Source organism: Monocercomonoides exilis (assembly GCF_001643675.1).
Source record: "Monocercomonoides exilis strain PA203 chromosome Unknown scaffold44-821271, whole genome shotgun sequence".
Taxonomy (NCBI): domain Eukaryota; phylum Preaxostyla; order Oxymonadida; family Polymastigidae; genus Monocercomonoides; species Monocercomonoides exilis.
Window position 1 is genome coordinate 332501 of NW_027150589.1, and position 24195 is coordinate 356695.

At 35.4% G+C, this 24195-nt stretch overlaps 6 protein-coding genes across 6 annotated transcripts in view; 2 read left to right on the forward strand and 4 right to left on the reverse strand.

Moving 5' to 3' along the window:
* MONOS_5088fu5089fu5090 (uncharacterized protein) overlaps nt 1-4458 on the forward strand; it is a 10624-nt gene extending 6166 nt beyond the window's left edge. Inside the window, exons 2-4 of the mRNA XM_067875209.1 lie at nt 1-278; nt 592-3269; nt 3534-4458. The exon at nt 1-278 is cut by the window's left edge and continues 1802 nt beyond it. Coding sequence (XP_067721920.1) covers nt 1-278; nt 592-3269; nt 3534-3620 — 3043 coding nt within the window. The 3' untranslated portion in view covers nt 3621-4458. The remainder of the gene's footprint in view (nt 279-591; nt 3270-3533) is intronic.
* A 107-nt stretch (nt 4459-4565) lies between these two features.
* Nucleotides 4566-5993, reverse strand: MONOS_5091 (putative elongin-A; the record flags this gene model as incomplete). Its single annotated transcript, XM_067875211.1, has 1 exon — nt 4566-5993. The coding sequence occupies one exon, from the start codon at nt 5991-5993 to the stop codon at nt 4833-4835; it is 1161 nt and encodes a 386-aa protein (XP_067721921.1). The 3' UTR covers nt 4566-4832.
* Nucleotides 5994-6103: 110 nt separating this feature from the next.
* Nucleotides 6104-8508, reverse strand: MONOS_5092 (uncharacterized protein). Its single transcript, XM_067875212.1, has 3 exons — nt 7738-8508; nt 7469-7579; nt 6104-7350 (listed from the first exon to the last, which is right to left on the reverse strand). Exons 1-3 carry the CDS (start codon nt 8482-8484, stop codon nt 6331-6333), a joined length of 1878 nt encoding a protein of 625 aa, XP_067721922.1. The 5' UTR covers nt 8485-8508; the 3' UTR covers nt 6104-6330.
* Nucleotides 8509-8674: 166 nt separating this feature from the next.
* On the forward strand, nt 8675-9865 carry MONOS_5093 (Replication protein A 32 kDa subunit; the record flags this gene model as incomplete). The annotated part of the gene is made up of 5 exons (XM_067875213.1): nt 8675-8842; nt 8954-9247; nt 9329-9526; nt 9606-9703; nt 9790-9865. 5 exons carry the CDS (start codon nt 8675-8677, stop codon nt 9863-9865), a joined length of 834 nt encoding a protein of 277 aa, XP_067721923.1.
* Nucleotides 9866-13233: 3368 nt separating this feature from the next.
* MONOS_5094fu5095 (uncharacterized protein) lies at nt 13234-20761 on the reverse strand (the record flags this gene model as incomplete). The annotated part of the gene is made up of 1 exon (XM_067875214.1): nt 13234-20761. The coding sequence occupies one exon, from the start codon at nt 20759-20761 to the stop codon at nt 13811-13813; it is 6951 nt and encodes a 2316-aa protein (XP_067721924.1). The 3' UTR covers nt 13234-13810.
* Nucleotides 20762-23470: 2709 nt separating this feature from the next.
* MONOS_5096 (uncharacterized protein) lies at nt 23471-24009 on the reverse strand (the record flags this gene model as incomplete). The annotated part of the gene is made up of 4 exons (XM_067875215.1): nt 23471-23492; nt 23518-23618; nt 23678-23918; nt 24005-24009. 4 exons carry the CDS (start codon nt 24007-24009, stop codon nt 23471-23473), a joined length of 369 nt encoding a protein of 122 aa, XP_067721925.1.
* Nucleotides 24010-24195: the final 186 nt, after the last annotated feature.

The following is a 24195-nucleotide window of genomic DNA, read 5'->3' on the forward strand; positions in this document are numbered from 1 at the left end:
GCTGAATACAAACAGAAATGAAGGAGTTGCCAGAAGAGAAGGAGAACTGGTTGTTCGTTCAGTCAGAAATGAAAGAGAAGAAAGAGAAAGAGAAAGAATAAGAGAGAAAGAGAGAGAAAGAGAAAGAGAAAGAGAAGAGGAAGAGAGAGAAAGAGATGAGCAAGTTGTTGACATGTTCAGAAGCACAGAAATGGAAGGCGACAGAAGAAGAGCCTATACAATAGACAATCTGTGTGTTATTACTCATCTTTCGAGAAGGATGGTCGAGAAAATACTGAGTATGAATAAAATGAGTTTATTTTATTTTCCTTTTCTTATAAGTTTATTGTTGATTCTATATGTATTTGTGAGTGTTTTTGAGAAAGAGACTTTAAATTTATTTTATTTTATTTTATTTTTGAATGAAGTATTTTGAAATGAAGACGATATGTTTTGTTTTATGAAACAAGTTACATTTTTTAACTGTTTATATAATTGAACTATTTTCAATATACCTTCATGAATGTTTCTGTTCCTCTTTTTTTGATTGCGATATTTCACTCTAATTTATTTATTTATTTATTCCTTCTCCTTTTCCCCAATAACAAACAGGGTTTTGGTGTTCTCACGATGTCTTGCAGGACTCAAAAGGAGTGTTCAGAGTGAAACAGACACAGTTTGTAGAAGGAATAAGAGAGCAACTGAACGAAGGAATGATCGATGCGCCTGCAATCATCTATCAGAATCAGCATCAACACACCTCTTCTGATGGAGAGAGAGAGAGAAATGAGGAAGGAAGGGAACTTTCTGCTTCTGATTCTTCTTCTGTTTCTGCTTCTGCTTATGTGAATGGGATTGAGATTGAGACGGGAATGAGGAAGAATGTTGATTCTTCTTCTTCTTCCTCCTTCTCCTCCTCTTCTTCTTCTTCTTTCTCATCATCTTCCTCTTCTTTCTCTTCTTCTCTCTCTTCTCTCTCTTCTCCCGTCCTTTCTGACTCGTCTCGCTCCCATCTGGGTATTTGGATGCCCTTCAGCCAGCAGACACAGCTGATGATGAAAGCAGACAAGGCAACAAGGCAAATGGCAATGAATGCTCCTTCGTTGGCTGATGGAGATAAACAAAACATGAATGTGAATGTTTTAACTTCTGTTTCAGGGGAAAGAGATGGAATAATAACACAATCGTTTGGTTCAGATGCTAATAATAACAATAAACATGACAATAAATTTGATAATAATAATAATACTGTCACAAACACTCGATTAAACACAAAGTTGAATGTAAATGTTAACTTAAACACAAACACGAACACGAACAATAACACATACACACCATTTAGCGCTTCCTCTTCTTCTGCTTCTGCTTCTTCTTTTTCTTCTTCCACAAACACATTCACAAACACTAACACAAACACATCTTCACATTCGCTTCCACCACCACCTCCTCCTCACTCATCTTCTGCTTTTATGTCATTTCCTCTTTCTTCCCCTCTTCCTTCTTCTTCTTCTTCTCTTCAAATGAGTGTGGATGCACAAACATATTCGGGATTGTCTTTAAACCCAAAAGTTACGCCTCCTCATCGATTGTCTCGTTCTTCCTTCTCTTCTGCTTCTTCTTTCCCTTCTTCGTCTTCTTCTCTTTCTCCTTCTTCTTCTTCTTCTTCCTCTTCTTCTTCTTCTTCTCTTGTCATATCCACACTCCCAACTGATTCTTCTCGTGCTTCAACCAATCAGATGCAGCTGTTTCCTCATTCTGCTGCTCAATCTCGCTATTATCCTTTAGCTTCTCCTTCCTCCTCCTCCTCTTCCTCTTCCATTTCTTCTTCCTCCTCTTCTTCTACAACTTTATCTCTTTCTCCCACATCTTCCATACAACACACCACAAACACAGCACCACACTCAATATCACCTTCTTCTTCTTCTGCCCTTCCTACGTTCTCTCGGTATGAAATTCCTTCTTCTACTTCTTCCTCTTCCTCTTCCTCTTCCTCTTCCTCTTCCTCTTCCTCTTCCTCTTTATTTGTGACTTCTCCAACAATGGATGCAAATTTGGCATCCCTCTCTGCTGTTAAGAATGCTCCTGAGAAGTCAATCTTTGCTCTTTCGTCGCCTTTCCCACAGCAACACAGAGAAAGCACACACTCTCTGTCTTTATTTGGACAGAATCCTTCTTATTCTTCTTCTCTTCCTTCTTCTTCTTCTTCTTCTTCTTCTTCTTTTTCTTCTTTTTCTTCTTCTTCTCTCTCTTCCTCCACCACACATCCCCTTCACACCCAGCAGCCGCTGCAGACACAGCCAGTTCTCTCGGCGCCATCAGCGCCTTCTTCATTTGTCGGATCAAACAACTTAGCAACACCAGCTGTGACGACAGCTAAACACTCCATGTTGCTTCCTTCTCTTCTTCCTCTGTCCCTGCCACACAACCTCGTCTCCACGGGACTCACGCCATCACCCATGCAGCATTCATCGGGATCTTTGTATATTTCTTCTTCCTCGTCCTCCTCTTCATCTTCGTCTAATTCTTCTTCTTCTTCTTCCTTTTCTTCTCCATCTTCCTCCTCCTCTTCTTCCTCCTCCTTCCCTTTCAACAGCTTTTCTGCTGACACACAACAGACCCCTTCAAACTCTGCCTCTTTTCTCAACATTTCCTCCTCTTCTTCCTCCTCTTCTCCTTCTCCATCTTCTGATATGACTTTTCCTTCATCTGCCCTCAGTGCCTCTTCTGGCGTCACAAGCAGCCTCTTCCTCAGCACTCCCTCAAGCGCCTCCTCTCTCTTTGCCTACGGGCGCCCTTTTGCCCAATTGTCTGCCCTTTCTTCTGGACAATCTGCAGATGATTCTTCTGCTTCGAATTCTTCTTCTTCTTCTTCCTCCTCCTCCTCTTATAGTTCTTCCTCTTTGCCTGCAGATGCTTCTCAGATCTCCGGCCGAGCCAACCGCCCTCAAAACATTCCATTTGACGACTTTTCTGTGCCTCTTCTGACACACACGGGGTCTGTTTCTGTGCCTGATGCACACACGCTGCTAGGGATACCTAGTGAAGATAATGACTCAGACGAAGAGGAAGGAGAAGGAAGAGGAGGTGGAGAAGGTGGAAGAGGGAGAGGAAGAGGGAGAGGAGGAAGAGGCCGGCAATTAGAAATAGAGCGTGTGATGAGTGAGTTCCATCCGTATATTCGGAATGTGCTTGCTGCCAATCCATCGATGAGTCTGAAAAAGCTGCATGAATTTCTGCTGCGCTTTGCACTGCCAGCAGGCTATCCATCAAAAGTGCACTCTCAGGAGATGGTGTGTTGAGAAGGATAATTGCTGTTATTATTAGTTTTATTTTATTTTATTTTATTTTATTTTTTATTTGTTTTTATTATTATTATTATTATTAATTAATTAATTAATTAATTAATTAATTGTATTTGTTAATTTTTTCTCATATTTGTTATTCTCTTGCTCAAATAAAAAATTATCATTTCTTTATTTTTTCCCCCACTCTTCTCTCCTTTCAATTTCATTGCCTTCTATTTATAATCCTCTTCTCATTCATTTTCATTCAAGCTTGCTGAGTATTTAGCGCCTCGTGTGACCTCGGGTGAATTTCAGTGCACCAACGGATTGTACAGCTTGGAGCCTCAACAGAAATAGCCACTCCCAAAAAACGTTGAATCGAAAATACAAAGAAAAAAAAAAAGAGGAGAAATAAAAATAGAAGAGAAGAACAATTTCATAACGTCATTCTTGTTTTGTTGTGAAAGTTGTGTTTTTTGCGATTTTGATTTTTATAAAAGCACTTTTTTTTTAATTTATTTTCTATAATTTTGTTTTGCTTAATTTAATTGATTATTATTATTAATTCACTGGATATTATTAATGGCTGTTTATTTTCATTTGCTTTGCTGGTGAATGTGTTGTCGAGTGAATGTTTAGAGCGAAGTGTTGCTGGTTGCATCTGCACAACAACAACAACGATAAACTGGGTGTTTTTATGAATGCCCAGTTTAATGTGTTGCTGATGTTTGTTTTTTATTTTTTAATTTTTAATTGATTTCTGAATGGAACGACAGATTATATTATTTCTCCAGTTGTTTTTTTTAATTTTTGTATTTATTGTATTTTATTTTCTGTCTATGAAATGTTTTTGGATGTTCTTTCTTGAAAAGTTTATTTTATTTTATTTTATTTTATTTTATTTTAAAAAATTAAAAAAGCCGATTGGTATTATGGCTTTTGATTTGAATGAAAGAGATTTTGAATTGTTATGCTTATTGTTGATGCATTGCCCTGTGTGTGCATTTGTATGTGCGTGTGTGTGTGTGTGTGTGTGAAAATATAAATTTGTCGATTGACAATGAAGTTTTTTTAATTTTGCTGCATACACTCTCAATTCCCTCAGATTGCACTCGTTCATTTTTACTGCATTTCATCATCATGGTTTCCTTTTCTACCGCCTTGACAATTATACATGCCACCCCATTAACCATAATAATGATTGACATATTATGATTATTTGAATGAGTTCTTTAGTTTTCTATTGTTTTGGGGGGAAAAATCATAATAAATCGAAGATGAGAGAGAAATAATGTGCAAAGAATCTTCAATAGAATATTCGTGTATTGTTCACTCATTCTGAAATAAATGAAATTCAATTTGAAGCATATCTTATCATTTTCTGCGTAAGTTATTGATTTCAACTTTTGAATGAAATTTCCATCCTTCTATTCACATGGCTTTGGTTATGCAGGCTGACTAATATTTTCCTATTGAACAAGTCTGACATTGCATCAAGATCTGCAAGCTGACTCCATCTTCTCCTTTTTCATGAATTAAGTTATCATTTGAAGTTTTATCGCATTTCTTTCAGCTCATAAGATCAGATGAAATAACACGTGAAGAACTCTTTTGCATCGGATTTGAACGATGGCTCTGAGTCAATTTTTGCATAGTGTTGTGGCTGTCCTCCCCCTTCTTGTAAATGTTTAGTGAATCTTCCAACGCTTTTGCACAACTGCAACAACCACCAATGGTTGAAGAAGAAAAAGCAGGTTTTTTTGTAACTAGTTTTGATGGCATAGCAGAAAATACTGGCTTTGACTCCAAAGAAGAAGACGGCTTCGATGATGATCTCTTTTCCGTTGATAGTTTGGAAGATGTTTTCGTCGTTTCAGAAAATGGTAAGACTGCTTTGACACGTTTATCAACTTTCCCAGATGCATTCGAATGCAAAGTGGATGGTTTGTCTTTAATGCACTTTTTCATATCTTGAATTGGAGCGCCTTTAAATAAAGTTTCTTTACTTTTTTCTCCCACACTTTTATCGTTCGCTTTGCGTTTAACTTGAACCAAATCTGATTCAAAATGAGATATTTTCTTTGATGTTGTATCTTTTTCCAAAAAGGACGGACGATAAGGCATGGTTCCAGAAACTGGATTTGAGGCAAGCGTTATTTTAATTCTTGACGAAGCTTGAAAAGAAGGCGTTTTCTCAACCACTTTAAGAAATGCTTCTGATCTTATGACTGGACGAAGAGGAACAAGGCGTCCTTTATCTCTTATATATTTCGCAGGCCTTGATTCATCTTGCTTATATGCCGCAAGGGACTGTTGAATTGATTGACGCGCAAGCTCCTGTATTGCTCGCTCTTTTCGTTTTTTTTCTGCAAGGCAAAGACGATAATATCTGTGCCAAGATCCGTATTTTTTTGGAATTTCATCAATTAAATCTGAGGAGCAAACATAAGTACTAGAAAACTCTCGTAATGTTACCGTCATCCAAAAAGGATTTAAAGCATCATCCGACAAAAATGGATTTGATGCTTCAATTCTCTCTAAGTCCAGAACTGTGCAACAAAATAAAACAGGCTCCAGCAACTCAAGAGGGATATCTCCGATTTCATTAAGATATGCTAAATTTTCTTTCAAAACCATTTGACATTGAAGAAATAATGAAGGAATATTTTCTGATGAAAAGCAAAGCGTAGTATCGAAGATGTTCTTTTGTCCCTCTTTCTTTGAAAGCATTAACTATCGAAATTACTTGCTTACAGATGCTGAACAAGCCTTTCGTTGTAGAATAGTTGGATTTGGTATATTTCATTCGATCATACCATAACGCACTGAAGAAAAAAAACTTAAACAATAAATACAATAATATTGATTTATCTTTTAAAAAATGAACTTAAAGACATAAAGATTATATGATTTGTATTTTCAGAAAAAAATTGATCGAATTTCTTTGTTTATTAATTTTAGAGGGCAATCACAATTGTTTTGCATTCTATCTTTCGAATATGAATTCAGCCTATTTGCGTCCTGAGCTCTCGTACATAAATGTAATACAGGCCAAATTATTTGTTTTTCATTTTGTTTTCTTGGAGAATAGAGATGCAACATCAACAATTTCAGAGTCATCATTTCCTTCATCAGAATCTCTGCTGAGTGAAGAATTGGACTTTCCATCAGACGACGAAAGAATACGAGAAGAAGGTGAATGTGATGGAAGAGTGTTATAAAAATCAGGAGAAAAAAACGGTGTCTTGTTTTTTTCTGACGATTGTGCTTCATCTGTCCTCTTTTTTATGTGTTTTCCGAGCTTTAAAAACTCTGGTTCAATGATTGGAAGCAATGAATCAGTTTTGTTATCTCTTTCATTGGTGTTTTCTTGTTCTTGCGTATTTTCCATTTCACTTTCAAACATTTGGTCACCTCCATAACTCATTAAATGCCCTTCTTTTACTTTGCTCTTCTTTTGCTTGAATAATTCATCAGATTCATTTGGAATCTCTTTCTCTTCTTCTTCTTCTTCTCTGCGCCTGTTTTCTTCGCTTGCCCTTCTCAAAATCTCAGCATTGCTCATTCCCAACATATTGAATGAAAACTTCTTCTTTTTCTTTTCAGTCGTTTTAATATTTCCTTTTGCAGACTCTTTCCCTTTTGATTTTTCTTCACTTTCATTTTTATGTTTCTCATTCTCTTTTCCACTTTCCTTCTTTCCTTTTGCATCTGCATTTTCTGTCTGGTTGATCTGCGCCTCAGACGAAACAGCTGATTCACGTTGTTCATTTGCTGTGTCTTTTCTTGGCTCTTCTTTTCCTCTTGTCTCGTTATGTGTCCTCGGCTGAGGCATCAAAAACACATCGCCGCTGAAATCAGTCACAATTTTGCCGTCTTCGTCTTCGCTCTCAACGCTATCGCTAATCCTTTTCGCTTCCTCGCCTTCCCTTGCAGCTCCTTTCTGTGCGTTCAAGAGGTTAATGGATGAAGATATTGAAGAAGCTGATACCGATGAATAATAATGTGAAGAAAGTGATGTTTTGGATGGCAATATAATTCTCTCTTTCAAAGTGCTTTTCGGTTTTGATATCGTTTTTTCTGAAGACTTTTAAAAAAAGATTAAATTTGACATCACATAATTCAAAAATCAAATCATTAGATGAAAAAATTCGTTGTTTGTTAACTCAAATAATTTTCATTGCTTAATAACAAATAAATCAAACTGTTGATGCTCTTCGTTGATTAGTTGATAGATTCTCGCGAACTTTTTCTAATCTTTCGATTTCCTTAGTAATAACTTCTATCCTTTTTAAAAGATTGTTTTTTCTTTCTTCCTATAAAAATTATTCACATAATGAGAGGCACAATAATTATCAAGTTAAATATTTATAATTATTTTAATAAATATAATTTACAAAATGGAAATAGAAGTTGCAAAGCAAAAAAATAATTTTGTTTAATGAGTACAAAAAGAATAAAAATATGTGCAAACCTTCATTTGCTTTGAGATTGAATCCATAAACTGATCTAATGAATCTCTTCCTTCAGAATCCTTTTCTTCTTCAACGCTACCAGGTTCATTTTCTTCTTCTTCATTTAAATCATTTGAATTCAAAAGAAATCGTTCTTGCTTCCGTTTCATTTTCGCTAAAGCCTCTCTTAGCAATGGAAGTTGTATTGCTATAGTCTCAAAAGTTTCATTCAATTCTTCAAACGATTTTCTCTCAAGTTTTGATTTATGCAATTTTGTTCGATCATAAAAAGAATCTTCTTCATCAATATGAGTTGATAATTCTCCATTTGATGTCTGCTTCAATAAAATATGAGCCTTTTCAAGCATTGAACCATCTGCATCTGTATCAATAAAGGAGCTATCTTCATCAAAGTGTTTGTTTAATCTTTTATCGTCAGCATCTTGTTTGGAATCCCCCATAAAATTTCCACTGAGCATTAAAGCAGCTGTCTTTGAAAATTTGGAATCATCAGATAAATCTTGAAATGATCCGTATTCATCATCTTCTCTTGCTTTTTTTGCTTTTCTTTCCAGTTCTTTTTGTTTATATTCCTTTTCAAGCTCCATAACAAGTGAAGCATCAGCTTCTGATGGAAGCATTCCGTTAATAATCATTTCTGCTCGCCTTCTTGCAAATTTTTCTTCAATAGTTAATGCAATTTCTTGCTTTTTACGTTTTGTTGATCCACCTATAATTTTAAGTGCTTTATAAGCTTCAGGATTCATGATTTAATTATTTTGATGTTTCATGATGGGTTCAAAAGTGGATTTTCATAAATATTTCTGATTTTTCTTTCCCATGATTTCAATGTGAATGTTATATTTGCATTTTATATTTTAGCATTTAAAATCGTGAAAAACTGTGTTGATCTGATTTGTATTTTGTATATTTATTTTCATCATAATTTGAAAAAAAATGGAATTCTCCTCCCAACCAAAAACCCCATCTCGATACGGGAAAGATGGACAAGAAAGAACTGGAGATGTTGTTACTGTCACGCCTCTTTCTGTAAAAATGCTCCTTTCTGCAAAGAAAGACGATCCAAAATCTCCTTATCAAATCGACGGAGTTGACATGCACACGGTTTATCCATTTGCGAATTTTTGCTTAAATCTGTATATCTTATGTGAATATTTGTTGTTTTTATATTTTGTTCTTTTTCAATCTTAACGCTTTCCTTTTTCTTTTTTATAGGTTGTTATTGTTGGACTTATTCTCGAGGTTGTACCTTCGCAAAAATCAGTTAACTACAAAATTGATGATGGATCTGAATGTGTTGACGTTGTTCAATGGACTTTAGGCGCAGAGCAGAATAGTGAATTAAAAGATGGAGTGTATGTTCGTGTAGCTGGTCAAATTAAAGAAGGCAATGAAGGAAAAGAGTTGAACGCATTTCAAATTGAGATTATCAAAGATTTTAATGAAATAACAAGTCATCATCTTGCTGTTATAACTGCTCATTTGTCAAGGGTAAAAGGGCCACTTCCAGTGTGATTATTATTTTTATTTGTAAAACGTCATGTGCATTATACTTCGTGTTTGTAATTTTTGCCAATTTTGACTTTCCAGATATCACACGACCAGCTTCAGAATCCTGGCTCACAAACACTATCCCCTCCAATTTCACCATCTATTTTGGCAGGTGGGCGAACAATGAGCAGCGGAACTGGAGGTCAATCTTTCTCAACAACTGCACATGCTGCTGAAGCAGAATACTCATTTGGTGGAATTGTTGAAACTGGAAGATTTGCAAGATGCTTGAATGACGTTTGAATACTATTCACATTAATTTTTATTGAAAGCAAAATGAAATAATTTAAAAAAAAAAATAATTTTTTTTTATTAGTGCATAAAAGCTTTCCAGGCTTTGGATCTTCCAGGTGGATCAACAAGAGATGATATATTGCTTTATCTTAAAGGAAATTATACTGACCTTGAAGTTGGGTATGCGATTTTCTTCGATTTAGTTATTTTATAATCAACAAATTTATTTTTGAAAAATGATAAAATTACAATTATTGATGTTAAAGAAATGCTATAACTCGTCTTTATGATGACGGAAAAATTTGCATCGGCAATACAGAGGAACATTTCAGAATTGCATGATAATATTTTTATATTTGTTGTATTGCTTTCCAACTCAGCTATTTTTGTTTTTTTTTTTCAAATTTTAAAGCTTTACAAAATAAAGAAAATATTTTCGATATAATGGTTATGATGGATAAGTTAATTGCAGCGAAATGACGAAAAAGCAATTTTAGGAAATTAGCGTAATGAGAAAGTTAAAAACCTGACTTGTAACAATAAATAAAAGAAAAGGCAGGTTAAAGAATAATACAGAAAAAGAAAAAGAATCACTTTTGAAACGTTGTATTTTTATTTCTTTATTTGTTTGATTATTATTATTATTATTATTATTATTATTATTATTATTATTATTATTATTATTATTATTATTATTTTTAAAAAGATTCTGTTGTTTGCTTTTGGAGAAAAAATACAAACTTCATGCAACGGAATAATTATTATTCCAGCTTATGAAATATCACAAGAATAATATTTACCAAATAATATTATCACTTCATTTATATATTCATTCTTAAGTGACAATGCGTATTGGAACAGAAAGATTTCAAATTTGACAGAGTTTTGCATGCATTAACGTGATATTAATGTTTCCAAATTTTCTTTCACAGATTTCAAAACAATTCTTATCGACCTTAAATTAACTTTTTTGTTTAAAAATAATGAGTGACAAATTTTGAAAGATGCTTAATCGTTTATTCAGAAAAAAGATTATGGAAGTGAATATTTTGTTTTAAAATTGAGAATAATATTAAATTGAACTTTGTTTCAAATCAATTTCTTTCCGTTCTAATATATCGGCTCCATCAAAAATACCTAGGCTGCTGATATCGTCATTTGGTCCTTCAACTGAAGATAAATGATAAGTTATATCATATGTGAAAAAAATTATTCTATTTTTGTTTTCTATTTCCTCCATTATTTCTCATTTCTATTTCCAACAAACAGCAATCCCTTCCATTTCTTCGAATATGATTCAGAAAGTTATTTTTATCAAGGCTTCAAGCAAAAAAATTCTCCCAGATATCTTTCCATTTCTTCGTGTTTGTGTGAAACACTCTCAAATGGAACCACAAACCAGAAAAAGTTAAGGCATTTGCACAAGTTAGTTGGTCCACAATATTCCTTATGTTGCAAACTTTATTATTAATGTTGCAAATTAACACAAAAAAAGAATTCATTTTCCACTTATCACTCATTACGATTGCTCCTCGTTGAATGTGAAATTTGATGAGAGGAATGAGAGTATTTGCTTTGCAATTTATTTAAAATAAGTGGACACCAGTTTTTTAATTAATAAGAGTTAATTTGTTCTTTTAATTAAGCGAAAGATTAATGGTGGAAAATACGAACTTTCAAGCTTTTTTGCACATGGCATTGAAAAATTGTTTCACTCATATCTTTACTTCGCTTTCTAAGAATTCAATATAAGTTTGATTTTCATTTTTGAAAACAAGGCATCGTTTAAATCAAAACATAAAGTTTTCCAACATTTCACGAACGTCAAAAAATAAACACAATTTTATTGTGTTTTTTTGAGATAAAAAAGTCAATGAAAAGTGCATTATTTTTCAATGAAAATGACTGAAGCATAATATTTTACCCAATGTATTTGTTATTTCATTTCCTTAATTTGTTTTTTCTTCTTTTCCACATACACTCATCTATTTCTATTTCATTTTCCTCCCCACCCAATAATATTAGATAATTGATTATTTGATTCGCACAAGCATGTCTCAATACCCTTCCCCAATAACGCACAACTGCAAAAAGCATTCATATCATAATTTGAATATGTTTTGCTTAAACTCCTATTCATCAACAAAATATTCAATTGAAATTTCTCATTCCAATCCTCCACTTTGTCAAGGTTGATTCTTTGAACACTGATCGTTTTGTTTCATTCTTTCAATATGTCCAATAGTGAAATTTCTCTTCCTCATTTTTCAGATTCAACTCTTTCCTGTGAAGTCAACACTGCAGATATTTTTCTCATTGCACAATGTTGAAAAACCAATTCCAAGATCGATCTACATTTAAAAATGAATATGCGGGTTATTATTTTTTAAACGACCCAAATATATAATATTTGGGTTAACCAAGAAAAGAACTTTGTTTTGTTATTTATGATAACAAATTAATAAAATTTTATCACTTTGCAAATGAGACAATTAGAGCTCAATTGATGTGAGAATATGTGCATTATGGATAAATTTGATAATTTTGTCACCAATAATTATTTCATAAAATTCAATGTTCTTTAACACAGATAGTTAATATTTGCGATTTTTCAAAAAGAATAACAAATATTTTGTCAAAATCTTATAATTTATTCTGTTCAGGAGAATCCATTTCACGAAAACATTTTTCGATTTCACAAACATTTCGAAAACCTAATAATCCATGAGAAAATTTTTGTATTCGAAAATATATAGTTTGTGCAAAAAATACCGGACAAGATCGTTTTCACAATAACTGCAAGAGGAATAATTCTGATAATTTTCCTCAAAATATATTTCATCATTACAAACTCAGTTGATCTACAAAACTTTCAAAACAGCTTCATTTATGCTCAGAAATAAATAATTATTAAAATTTCGGAGAAACTGGATTTTGAATTTCTCCGAAATTTTAATAATTATTTATTTCTGAGCATAAATGAAGCTGTTTTGAAAGTTTTGTAGATCAACTGAGTTTGTAATGATGAAATATATTTTGAGGAAAATTATCAGAATTATTCCTCTTGCAGTTATTGTGAAAACGATCTTGTCCGGTATTTTTTGCACAAACTATATATTTTCGAATACAAAATTTTTTATTAGTATTCAGTTTGTCGTTCTAATTTTTCAAACAAAAATTTATTTAAAAATAATAATGATTCTTCCAAAATTGAATCACAAGAAATCATTAGAATGTGTGAACCTGATGTGATTTCTATTATTTGTGAAATAGAAATTTTTTATCAATTATGAATTATATTTTTCTTTATGTTTTTTCTATATTTCTCAAATAATCATTTTAACTTATTTTTTTTTTAAAAAAAAAGAATTTGTTTTACTAATTCTGAGATGATTGGAAAAAAAGTTTGTACCCTTTTGTTGTTATATTCATGAATAAAGAATTTCTCCACATTTTTTGAAAACATGTCTTGGTTTCTTCTTATTTGACTTTTTCAAATTTTTTTTGAGTTCAAGGTGATAACAAATAAAGAACAAATGTGAAATCTTTTTTGTCATGAATTTTCAGACAATTATCTCTGATTGATTGCGAACAGTATTTGCTGTGCTTTATTTTTTTAAAAAAAATCCTCGATGTTTAAAAAATTATTCTTTATAGTTGGTTATTCAATATGTGTTGGTGTTGCGTGTTGAAAAACACTGAATCTACTCAAAAATAAATGAAAAAAAATGAACAGTTGTTAAAAATACAGCAAAAATTGTTTGAGTTACACAAGAAGATGTCTGCAAATACATATCGGATTAACAATCGAAAAACAAGAATGGTGATTCAACAAAAACTCCATTTATCAAAACATTCGAAAAAGGTGTTGGAAAATCAATCAAAACAATAAATATATGAGACACAACTGAAAATAACTACTCATGTCTGTTAACAATCAAAAAGGGAAATACAATCACAAATACTTAAAAACGAAAAAATAGACAAACGCAAAGAGTTGTTTTGGTGAGTGACAAAATCTAGTGAAATAAAGCAAACAAAATAAAAACAAATATTCATTTGAGGCTTTCCCACAAATCAAAACACATTCTCAAAATAATAAAATAAATTTTTTTTTAAAACAAAAATCTGACTTTCTTCAATTCCACAAAGCAGCCACTGGTAATGCAGCTGCCCTGATATTTCCATTCCACAAACAAAACACTTATTCAAAGCAACCTCATCCATATTTATTCATCCATATTTCTTTCATTTCCTCTTTCTGCTCGCCTTCATTCCCCTTCCAAACTATTTCAAACTGCAACTGCTGCTGGTGCTTCCCTCATCTTCACCATCCTCATCAACTTCACCAACTTCACCAACTTCACCAACTTCATCATTATCATTATTATCCTCTCCCTCATTTTCCTGTTCATTTGCTTCGCAATACATCAACGACTGAATCGCAACTGCATCCGAAACTGTCATGATCAGCGCTTCTTTCGGAAAGTGCCCAAGAAACTCCCGCTTCAAATCTCCCAATGTCGGACGCAGCCCTGCCTCACCCGACAGGCACTCCTTCACCACCTCTTCAAGACTCGACTGCTCATCTCCCATCCTCGGTCTCTCCCCACGAACAATCTTATCTCCTGCAATTGCTGCCTCATACTCCCCAAACGGAATCTCCAGTGTCAAGCACTCCCACAGCATCATCCCAATCGAAAACACAACCGACTCCTTCGTTGCTCCCATCTTCCTCTTCATCTGCAGCTCTGGCGCCATCCATCTTAAACACTCTTTTTTGAAGCTGTCTTCATCCTCAAACGCTGATGAGGGAAGAGAGTCACTATCATCATCATCATCATCACTGGCAGATGTCACAACAGTCGACGATGAGATCGATGATGAATCTGAGTCATCATCTGACGAGCAGTCCGAATGCATCACGATGCAGATCACCATGTGTTCTGAGAACAGCACAATGTGCGGACTCAGATTGGAAAGAGAGGAAAGCGGAACTTCCATTTCATCAAACGAGTGGAGTGAGAGATTAGCCACCCAGAACAGGATCTGGGCAGCTGTTTGCTCCCTCTCTTGAAGAGTGCCAATCACCATCTCTTTCTTCTCATTCCTTCCATGCAACAGCATGAACAACGAATCTCTCAAGTCCACAATCAGTTTCTCATGTGGTGATGAACAGGCCATTGCATCCACCAGATTCGACATCGATGAAGTTGTCGGACACAGATCTTCCCCTCGAACAAATGTGGTTTCTGTGTCTGTGGGTGAGATGGATGGTGACGGTGATCTCTTCCTCATCTCTTCTTCTTCTTCTTTCTCCAATGCCCATTCAGGAATCTTGTCTGAATCCTTTCCAAGAATATATTCTGTCGACCCACTCTCAGCCAACAAATACTCTTCTGACTCTGAATGCACCATCGTTTTCACAAGCACCCTCTTCTTTGCATTCTCTTCATTATTCATCTCTTCACTCCTCCACTGCGCCTCTGGTGACATCTCCATCATCACCATCTCAAATGCCTTCGGATCCTTCTTGATGTTATCATTCACAATTTCTCTCAAATCTTTGTTCTCTTTCTTTGCCTTTCTCCATCGAACAGCCAGAACAATAGAAACAATCAGTACAACCAATAATATCACGACCAACACAACGACAATCAATAACCAATATGATTTCCCTTCTTTTCCTCCTTCAACAATTCTTTCATTTCCATTTTCCTTTGCTTCACTGGCATTCTTCAGAATGAATGGATTTGTTGATGAAGGAGATTCTGCATCCCCAAATAAAATATGCACACTCACTTCGATTTCATCTTCATAACTGCTGATCAGATCTTTTCCCACACTCCCTTCTACTTCTTTTTCCAACAAAAACCCATTTGAATCAAAATCATGTTTTTCAATTTTTTTCTCTTCTCCCTTCCTCTTCACAACTGAGAATGACAAGTTGCACGGAACAAGAAGCAATCCTTTGAATGTCAACTTCATTCTGTTTGTCTCTTCTTTTGCTTCCACACTCTCCAATACAGGAATGAAGAATGATGAATCCCTCTCAGAAACAATCCCTTCAAAACTGCACCCTTCATTCAACATCCAAAGTGATGAATTTGGCAAAACTCCATCTCCTCCTTTCAAACTCATCACATTCAATGTTCCAGAATCTGAACAGATGATGTTTCTTCTCAATGATGGATATCCTTCAATTGATGGGTTGTTGTTCATAAACTCTCCTTTCTCAATTATCACATTTCCCCCACTCATTGTGACTCCACCATCTGGTGAATTTGATAATGTTGAAACTTTCATAATTAAAGAACTCTTTACAACATCAACAAGAGATCCTGACCATCTGCACATCTCTTCCCCTTCATTCAAATTCTTCTCATTTTTTTCGTTTGAACTCCCATCAAAAATGCAACTATCCATTTTCACATCCAAACAATTCTCCAATTTCATCAATTTCCCTTTTGTGGCCTTTGTACTGACTCTGCCCATTGTGCAGTTTGTCAATTGCATCGTCTTTTTCATTGTCAAGCAAGATATCAATGATTCTTCATTTCCTTCAACTGTGATATTTTCTGTTTTGAAATCCTTGATTGTTAATTGTCCACATTCGTTTATATCAATCAGAGAAGTTTTAATTGTTGAATTGCAAATCGTTAATAAATAAATAACTGATGAAAGTTGAGAAGAAAGATATATTGAAGATTTTTGAAGAATGAGATTTGATATTGCACATCCGTCAAGTTGTAATTCTCCTTTTTCCATATTGATTATGTGAAATGGAATGTTGGCTAATTCTATATTTCCTTCTCCAGCCGATTGTTTTGATGAAAATGAGCAATTTATTATCTCAAGAATTCCTCCTTCGGGTGATATCAGTGATTCATGTGAAGAGATGAAATTTGAATCAAACACAAAATTCACTCTCATCGATGAGACTGTTCCCATTGTTGTTATCAATTCCCCTCTTGTTTTTCTAATGTTTGATTTCACTTCAATTTCACAAAAATCTCTGTTCTTCGAACTCAGACTCATCTCCTCCAGAGTTATTTCTTTTCCAATCACACTCTCAGTGTCAACATACAATAGACTCACATATTCAGATGTCAGATGCACCAGTCCATGCTCAATTGAATCACATGGAAGTGTGTTTGTTCCACATTGTCTGTCATTCGATCCATTCACACTGCTCACAATGATTGTGTCACTCTGATGGATCGTAATAAATCCAATAAGATCTGTGTCACCTGGATAATCACAACTATCAATTCCATAAATTGCATTGTAACGCGTATAATGACCTTCTCGAAGATCAAACTGAAATTGACTTTCATTGATCTGAGATGTGATGTTGAAACATTCAATGAAAATGTCATTCCCCACTCTTGCTGTATTTGCACTGAATTTCATTCCCACAAATGTGAAATCCAAATCCCCTCTTTCTTTTGTAACCAGATACACTCCTCCTCCTCTCCCTGAACTAAAACTGCAGCTGCATTGGCTGATTGTTGAGTCAATCATCTTCATTGATCCTGATGCACCCAATGTGAAGAATATTGCCCCTCCTTTTTCACTCAATTCTGCTTTGTCTTCTGTTATGTTGCTCTCATTCACAACCAAACAAATCTTATTCTCACTCTTTGATTCCAAAATGCTCGCTCCATTGTCACTTCTTTTCACTCCTGAAAATGACGAATTATCAATCTCAATATTTATTCCTTCTTCACTTATCTTTGTTGTTGATTCAGATCCTTTGATCAGAAGAAAACATCCTCCACTTTCATTCAACGATTCCACTCGAACATTCACCAAATGGACTGAAACTCCAGAATCGTGAATAACAAATATGCTGCTTCCAACGTTGCATGATTTCATCGACAAATCATTCACTTCCACGCTTCCTCCAATCACATCCACAAATACACAATTAAATCCATTGTTCACTCCTGCTTCTGAATGGAATGAACATCCAGTTATCACCAATTCTCCATTTTTGTTGGAAATAATTGTTTTGGCTGAGTTGTCAAATCCAGATGTTAGTTGAAGTTGGATGTTGAAAAATTCAAGACGAGCATCGTTTTCCATGAAATATTCCAATTGATTTCCAACTGCCTTTTCAAAATTCAATATCGCTTTTGTATCTTCCTCTCCCATCTTTACACCCTTTTTGATCTGATAATTGGACACATTGAATGAATCTCGAATAATCGTTGATCCTTCAATCTGAATTGTTTTATTTCCTTCTCCGTCTTTCATATTTTCCATTCCTTTCCACATCGTCTGACATGGCTCTTCCTCACTTCCACAACGTTCCACATCAAATCCTTCTGATGAGATAAATATCTCAAATGAGCTGTATGGAATCAGAAACATGAACAAATCCTTTTCTTGATGATAGTCATCACTTCCAACAAACAAAGTTTTGTCATTTGTCATTGATGAATAATCAAACTTGAATGAGTCATTTGTCACAGTTGTATTCAGATCATATGCAAAAATGAACATATTCCTCCCATATTCTGCCTCATTTCCGTCAAATACAAGAGTATCTGACAACTCAAACAACGCATTTGCATCAGCCAGGTGCATCATCACCCCTCCTCCACATCCGCTGCACTTGCATTGATAAAATGTTGTTGTTCCTCCACTGTGCGATGTTGATGTTCCAATTCGTGCTTCACTTGTTGAATCCTCCAACACAACCTTTATCCCTCCTCCATTTCCATTCGCACACTCACACCCTTCTATTGTTGTATTCCACACCACAAATGTCTCTCCCTCCTTCACACTCTTTGCTATTACAACGCCATCTCCTTCTGTCCGATTCACATTCCGAATTGTCACATTCCCAAGCAAACTTTCTCCTGATGCCGATCCTGTTGATAATGGTTCAGCGAAAAGAGGCTGTGATATTTTCATATTTTCAATCTCCACATCAATCATCTTCAGCTGCCTCAGCGCCACTTCAAACACAGATGACGAGGTTCCACTCCCTCCTGATGTCGAAGAGTCGATCACCACATCCTCCAGCGAAAGTGTCCCGCTCCCCAGTGACACCACAAACACACTCGGCGATGGGCTTCTTGTCGCGTTGTGATCGATTCCCACATGCCCCACCTCCAGTTGGCCAGTAGATATGTGAAACAGCGTTGTTGAAGAGGTTGAAAGAGAATTCGTCCCAATCACACTCACTGTCTTCCCTCTCCCTGTTATTGTTATCTTCTTTTCCCCAACATTGATCGTCTTCTCTTCACTCACATGCCTTCCACCCAGCAACGTGATTGTCGAGCTCAGCTGTGCCATGCTCGAACTCACTGCATGCCCCACTGTTTTGCACGGTGCTGTCTCACTCATTCCACACAGATTATTCAAGTCATTTCCATTCACTCCAACAAATAATAACTTTCCATCCTTCAACCACCACTTTTTTTGTGTTTCCTGAAGACTTGTTCCATTATAGCACACTCTCTTCTCATCACTATTCGTTGTGTACGATTCATGGAACGGGTTAGCCGATGAAAAAAGATTGTTTCCATCAGAAAAATACACGTCATATCCAAGTGGAGTGGAATTACTGCATCTGCAATCGTGGAAGAAAAAGAAAAAGCAATAAATGTTATTTGGAGCTGTTGACCGTCTTGGATTAAACCAAAATCCTCCACCATATGATAATGCGCTGCATGAAATAAATTGGATACTCCGCATTTTGAATGCAGCCGGAACACTTTCACAAAGCAACCCTCCGCCACCTATATTTGAAAGAGAACATGAAGTGAATGAGCACCCAAACACACTAGCACTCTCTCCATTGCCGCTTTCCGTTCCAATACAGGAAGATCCAGAAACCTGAAAAGAATTAAGATAAAGACCTCCTCCATAATAATATGCCTTACAGTTTTGGAACTCGCACCCACTGACCCTGACGCACGAAGTAATATAATAAGCATATATCCCTCCTCCATAATTATTTTTTGCAGTACAAGCATTGAATGAGTTGTTCTCAATCTTGATTGAACTGATCTCACGGCACATTATTCCTCCACCATCCCAATATGCAGTGCAGTCATTGAACGAACAATACTTCACTAAAAGTGTTCCTGATGCCAGATTATACATGTTAATCGCCCCTCCACTCGATATCCCATCATCGTGAGAATAATTTGTCCCAGTTGTATTTGACCCGTTCCACTCACACCAAGTGAATGAATTCGCCCCATTGTCCGTCTGATTTTGTCTCGCTGGTTTCGATGGATTCCCTTCACTCCCGCTGACTGCAACATTCTGAGACCGATAGCACCTGACAAACGAGGTGTTCGAGGCAGCCAAGGATGATGAGGGGCTGTTGAGCGAGGGGACAATCCCTCCATCATACACATCCCACACCGATACAAATTCACACCCACTCATCAGAAATGATGTTTGGCTCAGCCCTTCACCCAGATGTGTTGTTTTCAATTGATTTGTCGAGATGTTGAAGAATTCTAATTGGGAAAGAGATACAAAGTGCGATGAGATGAATGGGGCTGAAGACACACAAAAAGAAGAGAAATGAGAAGAACAAACAGAAACTTGGCATTTCTCTGAAATCTCTCCTTCCACTGCTTTTGAAGAGAAAAGTGGAGGAAATATCTGTTCAGTCAAGGATGAGGTTGGAATTGAAGACGATCTGAGTGAAATGTTGGTGAACAATCCACAGCTCCCACAAAAATCAAAGGGGGGTGTCTCTCTCTCAACTCCAATCACACAGCCACTCACCTCAACAGAACTTCCATCCGATGCCCTGAGCACACTCTCCCCACCCATTTCCCTCAATCCCAATGAATTCAGTTTCAGTGATGAATTGACCACAACAACACTTCCCTCAACCCCACTCCCACCACACACACCCTCCTTTCCCCACATTTTCCACTCTTCACAAAAACCCCATTTCTGGACTTTCCCAATCTCTCCACTTCTCCCATTCCATTGTTTTGCGTATTTCTTCATCATTCTCTCTTCTTTCCAGGTTTCTCCCACTCCACCTTCTTTTCCTTCAATATGTGTGTCAAATAAATGGCAATCTCCAATTTTGTTGTTTTGAGCCTTCTCTCGCCATGTGCCTTCTGGATAACCCAATTCTCCTTCTTTCGCTGATTCCTCAACAAATCCTGCTCCATCACTTGTGGCACCCTTGCTCACGCGCCCCACACTAATTATCCACACACAATAAAATATTCCTGACAGCCCTAATTTCATGCGTCTCAAACTGTTTTCTTTTCTTTTTTCGATTGCAGACTAATATGGGTACTTCAACAAAAAATATCATTCAACTTTTGTTGAATATCACTTTATTGTATCAAAATAAATATTTTCCTTTGCTGTTTTTCAACAGTTATTTATGATCCGATGAATAATAGAGAATGATTCATCCATTTTTGTTGATGTTCTGATATTTCAGCTGTCACTCTCCGTCCAGCGATATCTGCCTCTGAGATGGAACAACATATGATTTAGAGCATATAATTTTGTTGGCTGTATTTTCATGAGAAAAGGCAATTGGGAAAGAAATGAATGATGTGAAGATTTATGAAAACAGATGAATGGAAGAGGTGTGAACGATGAAAGTTTTGTGGTTCTGCACCACATATAAATGTGTGTCTATTTGTGGATTATTTGTGATATTTTTATTTGAAGAGATTTTCGACGTTTTGAAAGAAATGAATGTTTTTGCTCAGATTGGCCGAAATGGACACTTTTGGCAAAAGGGATGGGATGCCTGGAACAAGGTTACACAAGCATTTGGGTTGGGTTTTTGATGTGATTTTCTCACAGATAGAGATGGAATTTCAGTTCAAGGGAAAAAGGCTGAATGGATGAATGAGTGAAAATGGACATTTTTTGTTGGGCAAAGAGGTTGCAAAAAGGAATGCAATTGAGATTGGTATGCGATTAACTCTGTTTTATTCGACTTTTTTCACGAAAATACTTTATTTTTATTTTTATTTTCTCATATTTTTGGGCAGTGGAAGTTATTTGAGAAATTCCTGATAAATACTGTAATCTGGGAGAATTTCTTTTGAAGAAAGAGATTGAAAAGGAAAATGAGAGGAAAAATCAGGATGAAGGCAATTTTATAATTGAAATAATTTTGAAGAGGAAAAGATCAAACAACATCGATGATTATGGAGATAAATAGAAAGATGCAACTGAAACTATTCTTTCGAACATTTTTGGATCATCGTTCATCATCAACGTTTTGGAAAAGGAAAGGGATTAGCATTCACTCATTAACATATCCTCAAAGGCAACAAGGATATGATTGAAAGGAAAAGGATTTCTTCTCTTCCAGAACACACATCAAACATCATCATCCTCCACCTTGCACAACCTTCTTTGTCATCATAGACAGCATCAGAAATGATGCAAAGGGAAAGATTATTTGGCTGATCAATGAAAATTCAACCCATTCCTTTTGTAATTGAGCTGTTGAGAAGAGGAATGAGGAAATAGAAAGAAACAACATTTTTCATCATGTTGCTTCTCATTGGCAGCTGCACATCAATTCCTTGAGGCCACAGCCATTTGCGATTGTTTTCTTCTTTCATCTGCGCTGCTGTTCTTGCTTTGGTGTTTGGCCAAACAAATCTTCAATCACACACTCCACAATAAATCTTCTTCTTCACTTTTTCTATCTTTTAATTTTTCTTCATTATCAACTTCTTCACCTTCTTTGAATTTTTTTTTATCTTCCCTTCTTTCTTTCTTTCTTTATTGTTCTATTTTTTCTCATTCGTTGACAAGCCTTTTAAGATGTTCCTTATCTTTTCCCACGCACTCTGCACTTCCATATGAAGTTATGCCCAAAGACCCATATTCTGCTTCTTCTTCTGTTTTCCTGTTTTATTGTTGAATACCATCGGTTGGCGAAATGCTGCACACTTCACTTTCCATTGAATGCTGCTTGCCTGCATCTGCCTCAGCCTCTGCCTTCACACACTTCAGCTGAACCAGGCCAAATGCCTTCACATTAGCGGATCCATCGCCTCTTCCAGCCTGCTATGATTCTCTATGTTTCTTTTTGCAAATTATCCGTGCGCTTCTGAATAGCTGCCTTTCGACTCATTCTCATCACCTCAATATATATATCTTTTTTCTTCTCTTTTTTGATCGAAACTCGAACAAAAGAATGATTTTAAAAAGAATCAGACTTTTTATTGAAAAGAAAATATGGAAAAAAATAAAATTTTCATATAAAGAAAACGAATGACTTTTTTTTCAATAAAAAAAGATGCAAATACAACAGTAACAATAATCCTTTAAACAATTTGATAATGATGAAAAAAGAAATCACTCAAGAACATAAATAATTTGCAAAATATGTCGGATCACTTGGAAGATAAAAACGCTGTGCTTGATGTTGAAGGATGCTCTTAAGGCTAATAACCAGATCCACAAATCCTTCTTCCTCGAACTTCAAAAGCACATCAATTTTTACCATGTTTTGTTTTCTATAAACTCTTTCTTTGCTCTTTTCTTCTCCCATTGAGAAAAAAAGTTCATATAAAAACTTCAGACAAAACTCTGCAAAAATATCATTCAAAGTTGGCTGGCGTATTTCTTCAATAATAACTTCGAATGCTCCAATTCTTATTAAGTCATGAATCAAAGCTTTAGTGCTTTTATTTGACATCCTTTCAAAAATACTCATATTTTGTGAGAAAACACCTCTGAGTTCGACTTCTGTCGATCTATGCAACTTTACAATGCCCGTAATGAATACGTAATTATCTGTTCCATTCTTGAATATCCTCATAAAGCAATCGTCCAAAGTATTGCACCATTTCATAATGATTTCCTCGTCTTTCTTTTCATTTTCTCCATTTTCATTTTTCATCTGATATTTATGCCTTTCTAGCTTTCTTAATTCTCTCGATGCTTCCCTCAAAAAATGTAAGTCATTCACAATCAAATTTTCCATCCCAGCCTCCTTTTGAAACCGATAAACTAAAAACCTCCAAGCGGATTGATAAGCAAGATGCGTCAGATTGCGATGTTCCTGATGATTTTTAATGATGTTTGACATACCAACTAAAAATAGTTCCTTTTTTATAAACTTTAAAAATAGAATACAAATATTTTTAATCGTTAAGCAAAGCATATAAAAACTCATACGTCGCGCTGATAAAAATTACACAGTGCCATCAAAGCCATTTCCACCTCATTTTGAGTTTCTTCATTTTTTTCTTTCCTCAATGCAACTTTCAGAAGGCAAGGTATACAAATTGCAAGCATCTGTTCTTTAAAGTTGAAGGCATCTTCATGCAAAGCCAAATAACTTTCACAAAGATCGGCCATCCACTTCTCATTTTTTCCCTCTTTTTTTGAATATTCATCGCAAATCATTTTCTCAAATCTATAAAGTAATGCATGACAATTGATATTTTCAGAACGTATTTCTCTCAATATCTTGCAATACTCCAAATGCTTCAACAACAACACAGCATATTCAAGCGGAATTTTTTGTTCTTCAATAATTGTCTCAATTACATAAAAAAATCCCATATTGAATATGCCTTCCAATTCGTCCTTTTCCATTTTGTGCATCCAGCAAATCATTTTGCCCATTTTCTGTTTTTGATAAATGTTTGTTAAATCTCTGAGTTCAAAGAATGATTCTATTGACAATTTGC

Bases quoted from the DNA above. Each gene is read 5' to 3' on its own strand.
- MONOS_5092 (XM_067875212.1), bottom strand. From the start codon at position 8,484: ATGAATCCTGAAGCTTATAAAGCACTTAAAATTATAGGTGGATCAACA. The intron at 7,580-7,737 runs GTTTGCACATAT...TAATTTTTATAG, and splicing joins CAATCTCAAAGCAAATGAAG to GAAGAAAGAAAAAACAATCT. The intron at 7,351-7,468 runs GTTTGATTTATT...TTTTTTTAAAAG, and splicing joins ATCAACGAAGAGCATCAACA to TCTTCAGAAAAAACGATATC.